The 18,637-nt window shown below is 36.1% G+C and overlaps 1 protein-coding gene across 2 annotated transcripts in view; it reads left to right on the top strand.

The window, feature by feature from the left end:
• si:ch211-210g13.5 (inactive phospholipase C-like protein 2) overlaps positions 1–18,637 on the top strand; it is a 103,732-nt gene that overhangs the window by 79,092 nt on the left and 6,003 nt on the right. For both annotated transcript variants that reach the window (XM_024273020.2, XM_024273021.2), the window contains exons 4-5: positions 775–850; positions 14,626–14,735. In XM_024273020.2, coding sequence (XP_024128788.1) covers positions 775–850; positions 14,626–14,735 — 186 coding nt within the window. The remainder of the gene's footprint in view (positions 1–774; positions 851–14,625; positions 14,736–18,637) is intronic.

Genomic DNA, 18,637 nt, shown 5'->3' with positions numbered 1-18,637 from the left:
GCCAAAACGGGTACCATGTATTAGCTAAATTTCAAAACGGCCTAAAAAACTAAATAAGAAGCCTAAATGAGCCAAAACAGCTAGCATGTAGCTGAAAAAATATTAGCTTAACTCCAAAATGAACAAAAAAAAATAAACAAAAAAAAAGCCTATGTTAGCCAAAACAGCTAGCATAGCTCAAATATTAGCTAAACTCCAAAATGGACTAAAAAAAAACTTTAAACAGCCAAAAACCAAAACTTAAAACGAAAAGCCAAAGCTATATTAGCCAAAACAGCTAGCATAGCTCAAATATTAGCTAAACTCCAAAATAGCCTAAAGATGGTAGTAAAGGCCAATATAGTCCAAAAAGCTAGCAGAATGACAATTTTTAAATTTTAAACCGTAACTTTTTAACATAATTATGAATAATAAAAAGCAGGAATATTAATTCAGAATAAATCAACGTGAATAACTTTCAATATTTTACTCTCCATAAAAATATATTTTGTCAAATTACACAAGTTAAAAATAAGCGAAAGATGACATTAATAACATTAAAATAAAATGATCTGGAGGGCCGGATCTGGCCCCCGGGCCTTGACTTTAACACTTGTAGACTAAATTATTAATTTATTTGCAGCTGATAAATCTGCCTCTAAACATTTCCTGTCTTGGTAGTATTGCCTCTCTTGTCCTCATCTGTTTTTGTTCTGCCTGAACTGAAGGTTTTTAAGGATATCGAGATGAGAAATGCAACATGAACTCACACCTTTTTCCTTTTTTTCCCCGTAGATGATCCAAACCAGCAAAACATTGATTGAGTCAGCTGATGTGGTCTACTCCAAGCTTACACAAGCACAAAGGGCAGGTACGTAGCCTTTAAAGGAGCCATTATATCACAACATTTTTGCCTCCTTTTGCAGCATTTAGAACGTCCCGTCTTTGTCCCTGACAGAATTAGCATAGTGTACCCACTCCCACATCGTTTCCATCAACATCAACAGCAGTGGCTGCTGTCAATAGAGCGGGCCATCATCAGTGAGTCAGCACATTGTAGTTATGGGCTGTGGGCAGGTGAAAACAATCAGCCAGCCGCACAGACAAAGAGCTGCAGGGGAAAGAGGACGGGGAGCATAAACATCCTTTGAGGGAAGCAGAGAAATGAAAAGGTTTGACAGAACGAGGAGTGAAAGGGGGCAGCGTTCGTCAAAGAAAAAAGGATGGCATTAAGGAAGTGTTTCATTAGGCTTTTTTATATAAAGGTTCCTATTGTAAGCAGTCAAGCTTTCCACACAAAGGATTCAAATTGACCAGGATAAGATCATTAGTCAAGAAATGGCTTCAAATTAAAAAATATTGTAGCCTCTTCCCTTGAGCTTTCTTTACATTCACTAATTGTTCCTCATTAGCTCTGCTCCTCTATAGGAAAGTGCCTCTTTTGGATGTTTTTTCTTCAGATTGAATAGAACAATAATAAAGTGCACTTTAACGGACATTGCGGCCTATTGAAAAATAATTAATAATAATTTTTTGGTCATTTATTAATTTTTTTCCAAATTATCAAAAAATATTTGTTATTTCTTCAGTTTTCTCTGATGAAAAATGTTTTTAGCACATTTTTGTGGCATTTGTCTCTTTATGGAGGACATTTTTAAAGAAAATTAAGCTCAAAATTGCATTTCTGAGTATTTATTTATTCAAGGAGCAGTCCATTCTGATGCATCTTCGTTTTCCTCGTCTGACCTGGCATCTTGACCAAAACTGTACGGCTGGATAGCTCCTGTAGTGCGGACACTTTTTGTTGCCCTGGTAATGTCAGGGTTGGTAATGATATATGTCTAGGTTTTAGTTAGTTAAAAGCTAATGATGTGTGTTTTACATCTGCTTTGTGCATGACCCGATTAGTCGACTAATCAGAAAAAAAAATCGGTGTTTGGTCAACTATTAAAATAATTGTTTGTGGCAGCACTAGTTAAAAACACGAGGAAAACTGCTCAGACTGACGGGAAAACACGATCAAGACTTCGCACTGAATGTAAGACTTCAGTGAGTATAAATGCTGGTGCTTCTGATGAGGATGATGATGATCAGGGGTGCGTGGAGAGTATGGAAGCGGTGGCTGATGGGAGTTGTAGTGAGGAAGGTGCTGAAGATGGTTAGTACCCAGGAGAGGGGTCCCTCTGGTGGTCGGAGGAGGACATTGCAGAGTGAGTCCTGACACCGCGGTCACCATGTGGTGTGTAAAAATGCAATACAAATGCCACCATGGGGTCACCTGCCGAATTTGCTGAAAAACTTGTATTTAGTTCATCGTGCTGTTGCATTTTGGGATATGTGACCGCAACTAAAAACAGGTCAGTTCTGGGTTGCAATTGAAAGGCGAATTTCTGAAAAACCCCTGCCATCCTGCAGAAACTATGTCCAGAAATCAACAATGTTTTTTTTTTAATTCTGACTAAAAACCAAACATTCCTTCTATCCAGTGACTGGGATAGGCTCCAGCAACTCTGTGACCTCAGTGGAGATTAAGCAGGTTCAAAAAATGTGTATTTATTTATTTCTTTTAGCAGATGTTGTCAAGTTTATGCTGTGATGCTCACAAATCTTTACTTCCTTTCAGCTAAAAGAGAAAAACATAGTTTTAACAGTTTTACTGGATAATTATTTTCTTTTACTGTTTCCATCAACGTCTGTTTTGTTGATTTTCAGTCAATCAGCCACAAAAGCTCAGACATGCATTCAAACAAATAGATTTTATTTCCTTTATAAATACAAATCACAATTTTTCTGTTTTTAGTCCAAGACTCGTCCGCAGACACATTAGTCAAATGTTATGACGCATTTGAATGTTTAATTATTGACATCACTCTGATGTCAGTGGAAATCGTTTTATTTCTGCAGCTGTTTGTTTTGTTTATTACAATGAGGCTCACAAAATGTCACATCCCAACCCTAAATCCTCACGCGAGTAAGCCAATTTAAACCCCCTGTGCCCGGATTTATTCCCGTGTGGCGGCGATATGCTTCAGTCGCTGCAGCACAACAAGGCTGAGATGTGTGCGGTAATTACCCAGGGATGTTGGCTGAACTCTGTGGATTCAATCGCAAAGCCGTCCCCTGGCTCCACAGTACCCCAGACCAGATCCGGGAGCGCAGAGCTTAAACCCCACACTAATGGAAGCGTCTAATACATGATATGTGAGGCTGGTGCTTAGTCAGCTGCTAACGGCAACAAACCTTTGTGGAGGATCCTGATTTTAACGTTTCCTGGGTTTTCATGAAAGTGAGAATAATTATACTCTGAGACAAATGGATTGCGTTGGCAGCCGTGAGGGAGCTCAGCTGCATGCCAAACATAGCACTCACCCCGTCGCCCACTCCCCCCCTGCACTGATACGCAGGCCTCAGGCCAAGCTAACGCCATCCTGAAACGCAGACTTCTCTGCGTTGCTTCATTGTCTGTCTGCTGCGGCTGTCAGGCGCTTGCTGTGGTGTTGATAGCAGTAAGTCAGGCATAAAAGCTGAAAGGAAATATGGAATGTACACTTTGCTGCCTTTTTTTCTCTGACGTAAACAGGCTTTGAAGCATGCTGATAAAAAAAGGAGGGTTTACAACGAAATTCTGATAACTTTGCAGAAAAACATCAGCTATAAAAAAAGATGTTTAAATCCGTAAACACAATTAGTACAAAAATAAATGATAAACTTCAATACTGGTCACTATTTTTCTCTTTGTATATAAATCAAACAACTAGAAATGTGACATTATCTGCGATAATGCTAGTGTGAATGCTGGAGGCTTAACGTGGCGGCTAAAGATGCTAAAGCTGAAAATGCTAAAGCCAGAAGCATGCTAAAATATTAGCTAAATGCCAAATTTGGCAAAAAAAAAGAAAAATGTCTAAGTTTGCTAAAACAGCTAGCATAATGTAAAATATTAGCTAAACTCCAAATTAGCCTAAAAAATGGAAAAATATCCAAATTAGCCAAAACTGCTAGCATAATGCTAAAATATTATTAGTTAAACTCCTAATCAACCTAAAAAATTGAAAAATGTCTAAATTAGCCAAAACAGCTAGCAAAATGTTAAAAATATTAGCTAAAATCCAAATCAGCCTAAGAAAAATTCTAAATTAGCCAAAATAGCTAGCAAAATGCCAAAATATTAGCTAAATGTCAAATTTGGCAAAAAAGAAAAATGTCTAAGTTTGCTAAAACAGCTAGCATAATGTTAAAATATTAGCTAAACTCCAAATTAGCGTAAAAAATGGAAAAATGTCTAAATTAGCCAAAACAGCTAGCATAATGCTAAAATATTCACTAAACTCTAAATTATCCTAAAAAAATCTAAATTTTCCAAAACAGCTAGCACAATGCTAAAATATTATTAGTTAAACTCCTAATCAGTCTAAAAAAATGAAAAATGTTTTAATTAGCCAAAACAGCTAGCAAAATGTTAAAAATATTAGCTAAAATCCAAATTAGCTTAAGAAAAATTCTAAATTAGCCAAAATAGCTAGCATAATGCTAAAATATTAGCTAAACTCAAAATCAGCCTAAAAAACTGGTTATATATCTAAATTAGCCAAAAACAGCTAGCATGTTGCTACAATAAAAACTAAACTCCAAATTATCCTAAAAAACAGTTGTTGCTGAACATTTAAAAGTTTGTAGGGTTTCTCTAAATGAAAGTATCCAGAAGTTCACAAGTTTTCTCATTCATTTCCTATTTTGCTGATTATTTGAAAAAAACTATAAAGTCTATGAATACCAAAAATACACGCAGTAATGTCCTGAATAAGCAGAACATTTTGATACCAAGGTTAAAGAAATCGTTGAAAGTGTGTAATTGTATAATTGTGAATGCTTAACAATTATAAACCATTTTTCATACTCAATGAATACACTAAGGGGTTATATAGTTAAAACTTTTTATGAATTAAATAAAACAAAAGTGTATACTAGCACCTTTGTGCTAGCAAAAGGAAATATTTTTGAGAACATAAAATCCTGTTTTTGTTATATTTTTAAAAAATATTTGAGTCTCACACACTTAATTTGTTTTTTAGTTTTTTTTTTGTTCAGATTTGACAAAAATATTCTCTCTCTTCACTAAAATCTCCGTTTTGTCCCGATTGAGTTCTAAATTCTCTGCCATCAAATGCTTTTTAGTCTAAAATACAATTTATAAATATGTTTGTAGCTGGAAGTCACAGCGATGTAAAGTTGTGTGTCTAAAGTAGTGGGCCTAAAATGGATCCCTGGGGAACCCCACAATTGATTTCTTGGACTCTTAAGGGGCATGTATCCTCATTTATAATAAATGTTTGATAAGAAAAGAACAGTACCAGGGAGACCCAAACTTCTCAGCCTTTTAGGTAAAATATTGTGATCTACTGTATCAAGGACAGAGAGTTTCTGCAGTCATTAGTCTGTTTTTCTTAAAAGCTTGAATATTTATATCAGGACAATGATGACCGATGTTTTTTTGTTTTTGTTGTTTTCTCAGCAGCTCTTAGATTTCTCGGAAGGCCATTTGGAACACGGTCAAAATGTTGCGCTTGAAGTTCTCCAGCATAGATCTAAAAAAAGCAGACGTGTAATTTGGTTGTAATTGCTGTGTTGGGAGCTGAAAAAAGGGTTCCGAGTGGAACTGTGGGATCGGAAGGACCTGTCAGCTTTTTTGGATGCTTATTTAAAGGCTATGATTGTGAGAACTTTAAAATAATTAGGGCAATAGCAGCTTAAAATCATAAAAGAGAAGCCAATTCTGCAATTTTCCCTAAAAACTAAATGAATTGATGTGTTTGTTCGTGTCAGCTGCCCAACAGGAAGTCCGTTTTTACTCTTGCTTTGACTTTATGCACAATCATCTTTGCAGTGAATCCGTTTAATTTGGGCGATGAAGCTTACATGTTGATGAGGATGGAGAGGTGTTGGATTATTCCCCCCGGGGCGGAGGCCTGCAATCACACATGGATAATGGGAGGGGAGGAAAACAGCAGGAGAGCACACTCTGCTCCTCCAGATGCTTCCACTGTGTTTTTGTGTACACCGTGTTCAGTCTCTCGTGTGTGAACACTTATACAGTCTGAATGCAGAGGCCTACATTTATTTATGAGGCACGCTTCAAGTGCGAGTGCTTCACGGAGAAAAGCCAGGCTCAGAAGAGAATCAAGGAAGGATAAAAAGTTAATTAAAAATCAGAAAATTTCTATTTTGATTCAAATAAAAAATTAAGGAAAAATCCCATTGAAATAAGCAAATGCAATAAATAATTTTAACACTTAAAACATGTTATTTTTAATTAATTTCACTTTGTTTTAGTAATCAATATAGAAACTAACAGTTAAAGCTTTCCATAAACATTTTTTCTAAAGATTTGTAGCCTCAGTAGCTGTTTAATAAAACATACCAAAGCCAAAATTTTAGTCCTGCACCAAAACTTTGTACATGTTTCACTTCAAAGTCCAGTGTACTTAAGAAATAGTTTATTTTAAACCAGTTTGAGAACAAAAATAACCAGTTTGACTGATTTAAAGCGGTTGCTGCTACCCAAACTACAACCTCCTGACTAACCTGAATGTCTCCCACCTGCTGCATAATACTGAAATAACTTATTTTGGTATCAACACAAGATATTTGAGACTTTTCAATTGCACCAGATGAGGAAAAAGTGGGTCTCTGGGAATTGTAGTTTTATGGATTTTAAAAATTCTGGTTTTCAGATGGGTATTTTGCTCAATACTAATAAAAAAAAGCATTTTGGATTCTTTTTTATTAATTTTTTTTTCTAAAAAAAATTAAATTAGCAAATTTTTTTGGCATATTTATTGGGTCAGAGACTTTGGTTGTGTTATTAGCTGATATAGATGGTTACAGATAACAGTTTTTATTGAGAATCCTTAAAAACAATCAATAACAACACATATTGATGTTCCAGATGTTCAGTTTGTCATGAACTCACCCAGATCAATTAAATTAATTAAATACGACTTCACATCGTTTTTTGTTTTTTTTTATGACATTTATTCTGAGATTTTAAGTTAATTTTTCATTTTGGGTTACAACAATTAACAGCAGATAGAAGGTAAATCTTTAAAAAAGTACTAAACAAAATAAAATAGGAAATAAATTTAATAAATAAAAGCTACACATGGATTCTCCAATGATATAAAATGTTTTAAGCATTGTAGATAGAAAATAAAGAGCTTAATATCACTGTTTTTTTTTAAATAAAACGAAAAAAAACCTTGAGTTGACCATCTCCTTGTATCTCGCTGGGTGTGATGCTGTTGTCCCTCCTTTTAAGGCTTTTCTGTCAGCTGAAAAGTTTAGTTTTTTTGGGTTCGAGGTCTTTCTTTTGAATAGAGTTCTCATTTTATCTCCAATTTTCTCAAGGTTTCACCGTTTTCTTAAGAAATACTATCACAGATTTTATAAGGGAGGATGCCTGCTTTGACTTACGGGGGCAACGCAGGAGAAAGTCCGGCTACGATGAGAGAGAAAACATCCTTGGTAATGTTCAAGGGCAGGAATGTAGGAGTGGAAGTTGATAATAACTCTTTAAACCTGGTGACCTGCAGCGATTCAAGACGGAACTCAAAAGAACTGGACATGAGCTCTGAAGAAGTGATGGAACCCAACAAAAAGGGTTGTTTTTGTCTACAAGTGTAGATGAGAGTGCCGGCTTTCAGAAACTCTTTACTGTTTTATATTTGAAAACCCACTCTGATCAACTTTTGATCTATTTTAAAAGTTTTCCCATTGGTATGCTGTTTTTAGCCAAAATATATTTAAAAAAATGTAATTTTCTAGGACAGAGGTCTGCAACCTGAGACTCCAGAGCCACATGTGGCTCCTTTATCTCTTCATGGTGGCTCTCTAGCTGAAGAAAAATAAAATAAGGGTAATTTTCAAAAGAATTAAGGTTCTATTTTAGCAACATAACGTTTTTTGCTAGTTTGTTGTCTACTGGGGTTTTAGCCTAATTTAGAGTTTAGCTTCTATTTTAGCAACAGGCTAACGTTTTTTGCTAGTTTTTTGTGTACTGAGGTTTTAGGCTAATTTAGAGCTTAGCTAATATTTTAGCAACAGGCTAACGTTTTTTGCTAGTCTTTTGTGTACTGAGATTTTAGGCTAATTTAGAGTTTAGCAAATATTTTAACACCAGGCTAACGTTTTTTGCTAGTTTTTTGTGAACTGAGGTTTTAGGCTAATTAAGAGTTTAGCTTCTATTTTAGCAACAGGCTAACATTTATTGCTAGTTTTTTGTGTATTGAGGTTTTAGGCTAATTTAGAGTTTAGCTAATATTTTAGCAACAGGCTAACGTTTTTTGCTAGTTTTTTTGTGTACTGAGGTTTTATGCTAATTTAGAGTTTAGCTAATATTTTAGCAACAGGCTAACGTATTTTGTGTACTGAGGTTTTAGGCTAATTTAGAGTTTAGCTAATATTTTAGCAACAGGCTAACGTTTTATGCAAGTTTTTTGTGTACTGAGGTTTTAGGCTAATTTAGAGTTTAGCTAATATTTTAGCAATAGGCTAACGCTTTTCACCAATTAGAATTTTATGCTAATTTGGTATTTAGCCAATACTTTAGCAAAATGCTGATGTTTTCAGCTAATTTGTTACCTACTGAAGTTTTTTTTTTGTATAATTTATAATTTAGCTTCTGTTTTAGCAACATGCTAACATTTTTGACTAATTTAGTTTACTGAGGGGTTTTAGGCTGTTTTGGAGTTTAGCTAGTAATTATGCAACAAGCTAGCTTCTTTAAGGTTAATTTGGCCTCTAATTACTTTTTAATGCAAATTTTGAGTTTAGCTAATGTTTTAGCAATATATGCTAACGTTTTGGCTAATTTATTTTCTACTTGGGTTTTTAGGCTAATTTTGAGAGTAGCTTTTATTTTAGCAACATGCTAACATTTTTGGCTGATTTAATTTACTAACGAATTTTATGCTAATTTAGAGTTCAGCCACTAATTAAGTAAAAAGCAAAGTTTTTCCCCTAATTTGGCCTCTACTAAAGGTAAAAAGTAAAGATATGGCTCCCAGTAGAAAACAAGCCCAAATGGCTCTTTTCCTGTTAAAGGTTGCCAACCCCTGTTCTAGGACATAGTGTCTGCAGAGCGGCGGTAGTTCATCAGAAATTCCCCTTTGAGTTGTGGGCGGGGCCATTTGGTTCACAGCAATCCCCTCTTCCTTTCCCCATGTCTGGGAGCCATCTATTTATTTACACTCCCACTAGCTTACATCCCCTACCTTAATTTTCATGATAAATGTACTTTATCATGAAAAAAACACCACACCAACAAGTTTAAAACACCATTTTCATTGGAGTGGGTCTTCAATAAAACACTTGAATTTGCCTAAATTGCTGCTCCTCTGTATTCAAAACCCTATGAGGGAATTCGAAGAGTTTTATTTCCTGATCAATAATGAATGTGTTTAGCAGTCGCTTTGTAGAGGTCAGAATTCCCATGTTTAGAAGTCTACATTTAATTACGTTTTTTTTTCAATTTCCCTGTAGGTAATTGTGTCATTGAATAATAATGAGATTTTTGGAGCAGAGGCAGAGTTGTTTACCTCCGGTGTGTGAGGTGTCTAATAGAGGGGATGACAGGCATATACTTCTTAAGGATGAAAGGCAGGATAGGAGTAGTTCATCATCCGAGTCACAAGGCGAAGAGGAATGAATATGAGGAGATTGAGAAAGGGCTTTTAGAACAGATTAGAGATGCTAATTAGACCCAAATTGAACGTTCAGACAGACTGCTTTAAAGTACGGGAGTAAATGTTCAAACAGTCAAGCTACTTTCACGTCAGCGACGCTGTTCAAGCAAACAATTCCAATGAAAAGTCCATGTTCAGAAAAGTTTAAATTCTTATTTTCTTGCTACGAAAGTTTCTACGGGCTTTATGTGTGGCCATTGAACGCAAGTGGAAAGCTAAACCTGGTCAAACTTTGACCAATACCCCTACGGCCTCTACCTACCCCCACATTTAGCCCTCCAAACAGAGAGTTATGGAAAAATAGTGTCTTCAAATTTGTCATCAATAGTCAGTGGTCAACTATGTTAGTGCGCAGATGCTAGCGCTCGGAAATACACCGCAGCACAGCGCGACGCGGTTCATCCCCAAGGCGGAGGGCTCTATATCTCGGACACCCCTACTCTTTCAAATGCCCCTACAATTGGAGGAGTAGGGGAAGAATTTTGATTTGTTAGGCTCCCAGTCAGCAAGGCCAAGTGGGCCCCATACGGTTTAAAAGTGGGCAGAAAATGTGGACCCCGGTTGGGTTTGTTCACAGTTTTCATGGTGGCCCCACCTGTGTTTGCCCACATTGGCTTAAATGGGCACTCAGTGGTCAGGCTCACTATGCTAGCCAGCCGCCCGGAGGACAGCAGAGCTCCCTAGCTTGATACAGATGAAGTTCTTTGCAAAAAACGAACGTGCATCGATGCTCACTACATTAGCAAATATAGACCACAATGCACTGCGGTCAAACAACAAAAAATTTGTTTAAATGTAGGTTTTCAATTAACCGGAGGTGCCAACCGTTACAAAAGTGATCATGAATGAAGGAGACATTAATAATTCCAGTTTGGGCCTGAATTGCTTTATTCTGAGAAGAAACATTTGGTTCACTTATTGTAAGCCATAGTTTGAAAGTCAGTGTTGTAATCCGGAACAAACGTTCAATCTGAAAACACCCAAACAGACCCCGGTCCAGGACCAGGAGCTGCTTTCGTCCTTTGACGCGGTCTCAGTTTTTTTCCAATTGGACTGAGCTCCGGTTCGCTCTGAGTTTCTTCAGCCTGAATAGACTCCGTGCTCGGAGTGGAACAACTGGACCAAAAGGGCCACCGTAGCCGGGCATTATGGGATGTAAACAGAGTAGCAGAGCAACGATGAAACACAGAAAGTATTTCAGAATGGCTCCACCGTACCAAAGTAACGGTAAAAGTGTTATAACTGACATTGATACAGATGTTTAAAACTGCTCAGTAAAATATAAAGTTTGAATCAGTGAACTACTCTGAATACAGATCAAACGCAAGGTTCAGGACTCAATCTGGACCACATTAAGCTGTCTGAACTGGTCGGAATGCACCCCAAGTCTGGAGCAAAATTTGGTTCGCACCAAACCACAAGAAGCCCCTCCCTGCTTGTCCAGTGTGAACACTATGGGGTAAATTCACTTTTAAGAATGTGCGGTCTTGAACTTGTGTTGCAGAAAAGCAGCAAGCAGGAATAGACTTCCTGCAGTGTTTCGGGAAGTTTAAGAAATAATAAAAATAGTCGGTCCACATCTATATAAAGAACAGATCAGCTTCACACATTCATAATTTTCAGTGTTCCTCTCTTTAAAACAAAGGTTTTCTTACATTCTCTCAGAACTTTAACTTCTATTGAAGAATACTTCACCTTCTTGTCATAGTGTACAGTTTAAATTTGATCTACTAAAAAAAAAAAAGTAGATTCTCACACTTTCTGCCCAATATTTAGTAAACTACGTATGGTGGAATGACTAAAAATCTCCTAGGATTTGATGCTTCTTTTTCATTTTTTCAATCTATTTTCCTTCTCCATCTGCTTTTATTTACGGGAGTATTGGTTTTGGTATCTCCATAATCATACAAATCTGACAAGGATGGCAGTTCTGTGCCTTTGCTTCCAATGACTTTGTACCATGAAGGATTCCTTTTCACTGCCGCAGCAGAAAATCCTGCTCTTAGTTTGCAGTGAAGACACCTCCCTTGGCCCCGGAGGATATTTATGCTGAGCTAAATTAATAAAGTAAACTGATGTAATTATCAGGAGTCTCTGTGTTAAAACATGTCTATTTTCATTTGTGTTTTGAGATCTAGAAATTCTATTAGATTTTGTTATTTACAACCTCTTCACCTGAAACCTGGAGTTGTTTTTTTTCTTGCATTTGGAGAAAAAGGTGCAGGGGATTTTACTCAAAAGAGAAAACGTCTCCCTCTAAGTTCCTCCATCTCTGAACCTCATAAGACCCGCGCTCCTCCACACGGAGCCACAGGGCCGCAATTTGTTCATTAGCTCAGATTTCACAGTTAATATGACAGTAAGCAACAGCAACTGTATTACCGTTTGGGGAATGCAAAGTTCAATAATCGTCGCATTAAACGCTCAGCTGTAATGCTATGAACTGCCTTTGGCTAACTCGTTCAGCTCCTTGAATTCCTCATTACTTCATCTCACATGATCGCAAACGTTCATGGCTCAGCTTTGCACCAGCAGCAACCCATTAGCCTCAACAGATTCTGAGATTAAATCGCTGTTAATTAAACTCTGAAGTTGGGATTTTGTACTGACTTTGCACCACAAATGTTTGATTAATGGCAGGCCAGGGATTCTGACATTTTTCTTTTTTGCACAAGGGAAGTTGGATTAATTTCACAGGTGTGCACAACAACACAACACTGCAATGAGAATTTGTGTAGTAGAGGACAACAAATCTCATGTACTTCGATGTAGTGCTGCCACAAACGATTATTTTATTAGTCGACTAATCACTGATTATTTTTTATGATTATTCGACTACTCAGGCCATACACAAAGTGGATGTAAAACGCACATCTGAACCATCATTAGCTTTAAACTAACTAGATATTTAGCATTACCCGTGATAACGCTAGTGTGAATGCTGTAGGCTGAATTTGGGCGCTGAAGATGCTAGTGCTGATAGCTAAAAATGCTGAAGCTAATAGCTAAAATATTAGCTAAATGCCAAATTAGCCTAAAAAAATGAAAAAAAAAAAACCTAAGTTAACCAAAACAACTAGCATAAATATTATATAAACTCCAAAATAGTCTAAGGAACAAGAAATGCCTATGTTAGCGAAAACAGCTAGCATGTAGCTGAAATATTAACTAAACTCCAAAGCCTAAAAAACAAAAACAAAAAATCTTAAATTAGCCAAAACAGCTAGTGTGTAACTGAAATGTTAGCTAAACTTCAAAATAGCCTAAAAAACAAAAAGCCTAAATTAGCCGAGATAGCTAGCATGCAGCTGAAATATTAGCTAAACTCCAAATTAGCCTAAAAAACCTGAAAAATATCCTAAATTAGCTAAAGCAGCTAGTATTTACCTGAAATATTAGCTAAACTTCAAAATACCATAAAAGACAAAAACCCTAAATTAGCCAAAATAGCTAGCATGTAGCTGTAATGTTAGCTTACCAAAATAGTCTAAAAAACATAATAAATATCTAAATAGTCCAAAAAGTGACAATAATGCCATTATAACTTTCAACTTTACTACACTCTGAATCCATAAATTAAATTAAATTAATTAAATTAACGACTTACCAACTATTAAATTAACTATTAAACTAGTCCTAGACTATTTGAATTACAAAATGCTCAGAAATTCATATTTGAGCTTTATTTTTCTTAAATATGTCCTCCATCATCAGAAAAATCCCATGAAAATATGATGAGAACACCAAAAACACCATTTTCATCCGAGCCTTTAAAGGCCCACTCGGATCTTCTAAGGTATTTTAAAAGTTTTCTCAGTGGTCCCCAACTTTTCTTTAGACGCGCTGGCTGTCCCCATTAAATTACAGGTCCCCAACCCCTGATCCACTAATCAGAACCGGTCTAGTACCATAACGCTGAGCGCACTAGCACCCAGCACTGGTACCGGTTTGCATCCTGACCCTGTTCGCGTCTGGTACCGCATCCAGTGCCGGGTCAGGGCACCAGTTCTGTCTGCGTCACAAGGGTCAGTGTCCGTGGACCGATCCTTGGGCAGGGTAAAAGAATGGAAGGGCGAAACATCCTTACATAGAGCGGCCATATTGGATTTTTTTTTTTTTTGGAGTCACTGAAAACTTAATGTTTGCCTTCAAAACTGCACTACGCCCGATTGATTGTCAAACATGGCATCTGTACATTGATTTAACATCAAAACTCAATGATGCAGCATTAGACAAAATATTTCATTTTTAAAAACATAGTTTCTGTAGAGCGGCACTTGTTAATTAGAAATTTGCTGAGAACTCAGAGCAGGGAACTGGTTAATGTGTTTTCTACATCACAAATAAGCTCTTTTTCATACTTCATTTTATCGTCTGCTCCTGATTCACTCTGATTTAAATAAAGAAATCATCAGAAAGACAATTTTAAGCCCAGTTCTCGTCATGTGTCATCATAAAAATGCACCAAAAACCCGATCTTCATCAAAGGGCTTCTTGAAGTTGAAGAGTTCTTTTATTTGGCATTTGGAAATGAACTCATCTAATGAATGAGCTCAGATGAAGAGCTGCTGTGAATTGTGTTTCATCTTGGTCTCTGCAGTAAATCAAAGCTGGGGTGACATGAGGTTATCTGTCAGTGACTGACATGAAGGCTGAGACACACGAGTTCAGCAGTTTTGCTCCTGGAGCTTCAGGGGATTAGTGAAGGTCTGTTGGAGCTAAATGAAGCTTGACGCACTGATAGGTTAATTAGAGGTTAGACTGAATTGTCCCTCTTCAGCTGGACACCACGGTGCCATGTGGGGCCCTGTACAGTGACTTTCAGTCACACCGAGGTCATTTCAATACTTTTTTAACTCGAATATCGTTGTTGGCTGCATCATCATACAGTTTCTGTGTGTTTCAGGTCTGGACTTCCATGAGGACCTGCACCGCATCGGAGCAAAGGAGGGCCTCAAAGGCCGCAAACTTCAGAAAGCCATGGAGAGCTACGCTTGGAACATCACTGTGCTTAAGGTGAGCCTCCAAAACGATCACAACCACGTGATAATGCTCTTAAATATGCAGATATTTTGATTCTAACCAGCAGGAGACGCTTTCCCAGACACCATCGCCGAGATTTACTCACGTGACGTCTTAAAAAAAGCTCTCGTGGCTAATTGTGTTTCTAATCCCTTAATCTCTTAAGTAATTAGTCCTGATTCTAAGTGTTGTTTTATTTCATTTGCTCATTTAACCATCTTGACAAGACTTGCTGGGATTGTTCACACTTGTTGGTGGACTCACAGGAGTAGACACCGCGCCCCACCGGCCACGTCTTGAGGGTGTCGCTCAGCAGGACGCATTCTTGTCCTTGCTTGTCCGGTGACACAAGAGATAAGGCTGACCAATGATCTCATCGTAATACTTCAGTACACAACATGCTCGGCTAAATGGGGAAAAGTTGGCACGACAGAATTAACTTTTAATCACTTTAAAACATTCAGTCTGGACCAAATTAGCAACCTTTTTTTAAATTTTACTGATCCAGATGAGAATCTTTATGAATATTTATACTATAAAATACAAAGTTAACCCTATATAACTATTTATATCATATTTTTAAAACCCTTTTCTCATTAGCATAATCCAAAATGTCCTTAAAAACTCAGTTTTTAGCATTTGGTCCATGTTTTCTGACCTGTAGTTCATCGTTGCTCCACTAGGGGCAGTCGAGGACTTTTCCTGCTCATTTCAAAATGGCTACTTCCATGTTTTCTTTTTTTTTTCTTATTTTTTAACACATTTTAGTAAAAAAAATTCAGGTCTAATACTGTATTGTAATATGCAAACATTTATATAATCTTATAGAATAGTTATCAACCCAACATAAAACCATCAAATTCAATAAAAAAGAAAATTAATAATAAAAGGGGGTCTGCTAATTTGAAGTAATGGCTTTCAATAACTTCAGAATATACTTTTTACATTTTTCTATGAAAGCCAAATATATTTTTAAATCAGTTTCTTTCGAAATATTTGATAAGAAGATGTTTTGTGGCCTTTTAATTCCATACATATAAAATTTTGACAAAATCCTGATTACTTTTAGTATATGTTTTGTCATTGGAATGGAAAATTGAATCTTTGAAGATAAATAATATATCATGTAATAATTTATCCAAAGATCCTAGATTTGGAGAGAAGAGAAAGAGCACTTTTTATAAACATTAGCTGAAATAAACAAATGTGATATTTTACTTGACAATATGTATGAATAAAAATTAATTGATTCTCATAATAATTATATATTTATGGCTGCTTCCATGAAATCGCAAAAATACTTTGGTAGGAAAAGTTTTGCTAATTTTTAAAACTTTATGGCAATAATTTTTTTACTTGTAAAAATGCAAAACTTGTGATTTTTACTGTTAAAATTATACGTATCAAATTTAAGCCAGTGGGTAAATACTGGGGTTTTTTCTCCTGAAGGCTCACATCAACATTTATGCATCTTAAACTAAAATTGTTGTGAGAAAATTTCCTAAATTATATAATAAATAAAACGATCTATTCCTCAATAAAAAAATATATTGCTTAATTTTTGGCAAATTTTGTCAAAAGGTTTGGGGGAAAAAAGTATTTGTTGTCAATTCTTTGATGTAGTGGGCTTTATGGAGTTAATATAAACTGGTAGAGGTCTCAAACGGAGCAAAGCTGGTTAGATTTTTCCAGGCCTGAGCCCTCAGCAGGAGTCCCTGCAGGCTGCTGACAGCCAGAACCCTGCACCACTAAGCTTGGCCCGCCTGTTTTGTTTCCTGGGAGGTAAAACCCATGACCATATGCTTCTGTGTGCCTGCACACGCTAAACCGAAGGTGACAGGAATGGATTCAGAGGGCAACAGGATTATGAAAAAACAATATGTCCCACCTATTACCCTGTTGAAACCAAGGTTTCAGGCTTAGACAGCTCAGGAAATGTGGAGAAAACACAAAAAATTGAGAATCAGTGTGTAATGTCACTGTGTCATGTGATTGGAGGGCTAAAACTAACAAAATTCCCCCAAAAATGTTACAAGTTACATATGTTTATTTGTAAAGGATGTGTACAAAAACATTAAAATACATTTTTTATCAAAATATTACATGGGTGATCATTAAATAAAAAATATTTTTATAAAAGTTCACAGAAATGCATTCAAACTTTGGCTAAAGTAACTTTCAAATAAATAAAAATATATCAAATCCAGCAGAGAACAGTTGAATAAACTTCAATGTTTACTAGAATTCCAGTAAATTTCTCTTCATTTTTTTAGTTTTGCTACAAAAAGTGTCACAAAAAGTCAACGAAACAACAAAACCAGCTACAAAAAAGCTCCCCGATAACTAATATGTGGATATAAATGGGATCAAATTCCTATTTAATAATAGATTTTACTTAAATACCATATTTTATGACTTTGTTTCTCTTATTTTTGGGGTAACTACTCAAATTTGTCTCATTGTAATTGAAAAATTAGGGTTCCAACAGAACCTTTACAAAATATGATAGAAAAGTGTATTTATTTACATAATTCCATTATAAAAAAGGAAACTTTCCTGTTTTAAACTCCTACAGCTGTCACACACTTAGTAGGTTTGACATATTTCCATATGCCCTATTCATTGGGGTAGGGGTGAGCTTCAGACACCGTCGCGCAGTGTGATTTAACCCCCCAATCTAACCCTTTAACGCAAGCAAGGAAGCTTTAGGTCCCGTTTTTAAAGTATTTGGTATGACTCAGTCATGGGTTTGAACTCACAACCATCCAGTGTCAGGGCGGACACTCCACCACCAGCCCACTGAGTTGCTTTAGTAGCTTTAATGAGCTGGAACCCCAATTTTTGTGAAAAAATACTTTAAATCAATTAAACATGAGCTCATATTGTATGATTTTTTTTTTTAATTTTGAACAGAATTGTAGAAATTAAAACACTTTTCCAGGATATTCACTTTTTTTATTTTTTTTTAAAGGGTCTACTTTTGCCTAATCTGGAAAAAAATGTGTCAAAGTCAAGGCCCGGGGGCCGAATCCGGCCCTCCGGCTGATTCTATCCGGCCCTCCAGATCATTTTATTTTATTGTTATTAATGACCCAATGTTATCTTGCGCTCATTTCTAACTTGTATAATTTTGATAAAATATATTTTATGAAAAGTAAAATACTGAAAGTTATTTAAGGTTTAAATTGATTTATTCTGGAATAATATTCCTGCCTTTTATTATTCATAATTATGTTACAGTTTTAAAGTTTTAAAATTGACACTCTGCAGCTTTTTGGACTATTTTGGCATTACTAAGAATTTTTAGGCTATTTTGGAGTCTAGCTAATATGTCAGCTACATGCTAGCTGTTATGGCTAATATAGTCTTGGCTTTTCTTTTTAAGATTTGCCTGTTTTGGAGTTTAGCTAACATTTCAGCTAAATGCTAGCTATTTTGGCTAAGTTAGACTAGAAAAATTTTTTTTTGGCTGTTTTGGAGTTAGACTAATATTTACACGCCAGCTGTTTTGGCTAATTTAGGATTTTTTATGTTTTTAGGATATTTTGAAGTTTAGCTATTTTTTTCAGACACATGCATTTTTTATTTTGTTTTTTAGGTTAATTTGACATTTAGCTAATATTTTCGCCGGCTATCAATTTCAGCATCTTCAGCGGGCAAATATTCGGCTTACAGTATTCACACTAGCATTATTGTTGGTAATGCTATATATCTCGTTCATAATTATGTTAAATGGTTATGTTTCATTTAGTTTTAGATTGTTCATTAAATGTTTATCCTGTTCGGCCGGCGACTTAAGGTGTGTTTTGAATTTTGGTCCCTTGTGCGATTGAGTTTGACACTCCTAATCCAGAGAATCTGGTTAAACAGGACAAATACTTTTGGAGTGTTGAATT

The sequence above is a fragment of the Oryzias melastigma genome, linkage group LG8 (assembly GCF_002922805.2).
Source record: "Oryzias melastigma strain HK-1 linkage group LG8, ASM292280v2, whole genome shotgun sequence".
Classification (NCBI taxonomy): Eukaryota; Metazoa; Chordata; class Actinopteri; order Beloniformes; family Adrianichthyidae; genus Oryzias; species Oryzias melastigma.
This window is presented reverse-complemented; position numbering and strand designations above follow the sequence as displayed.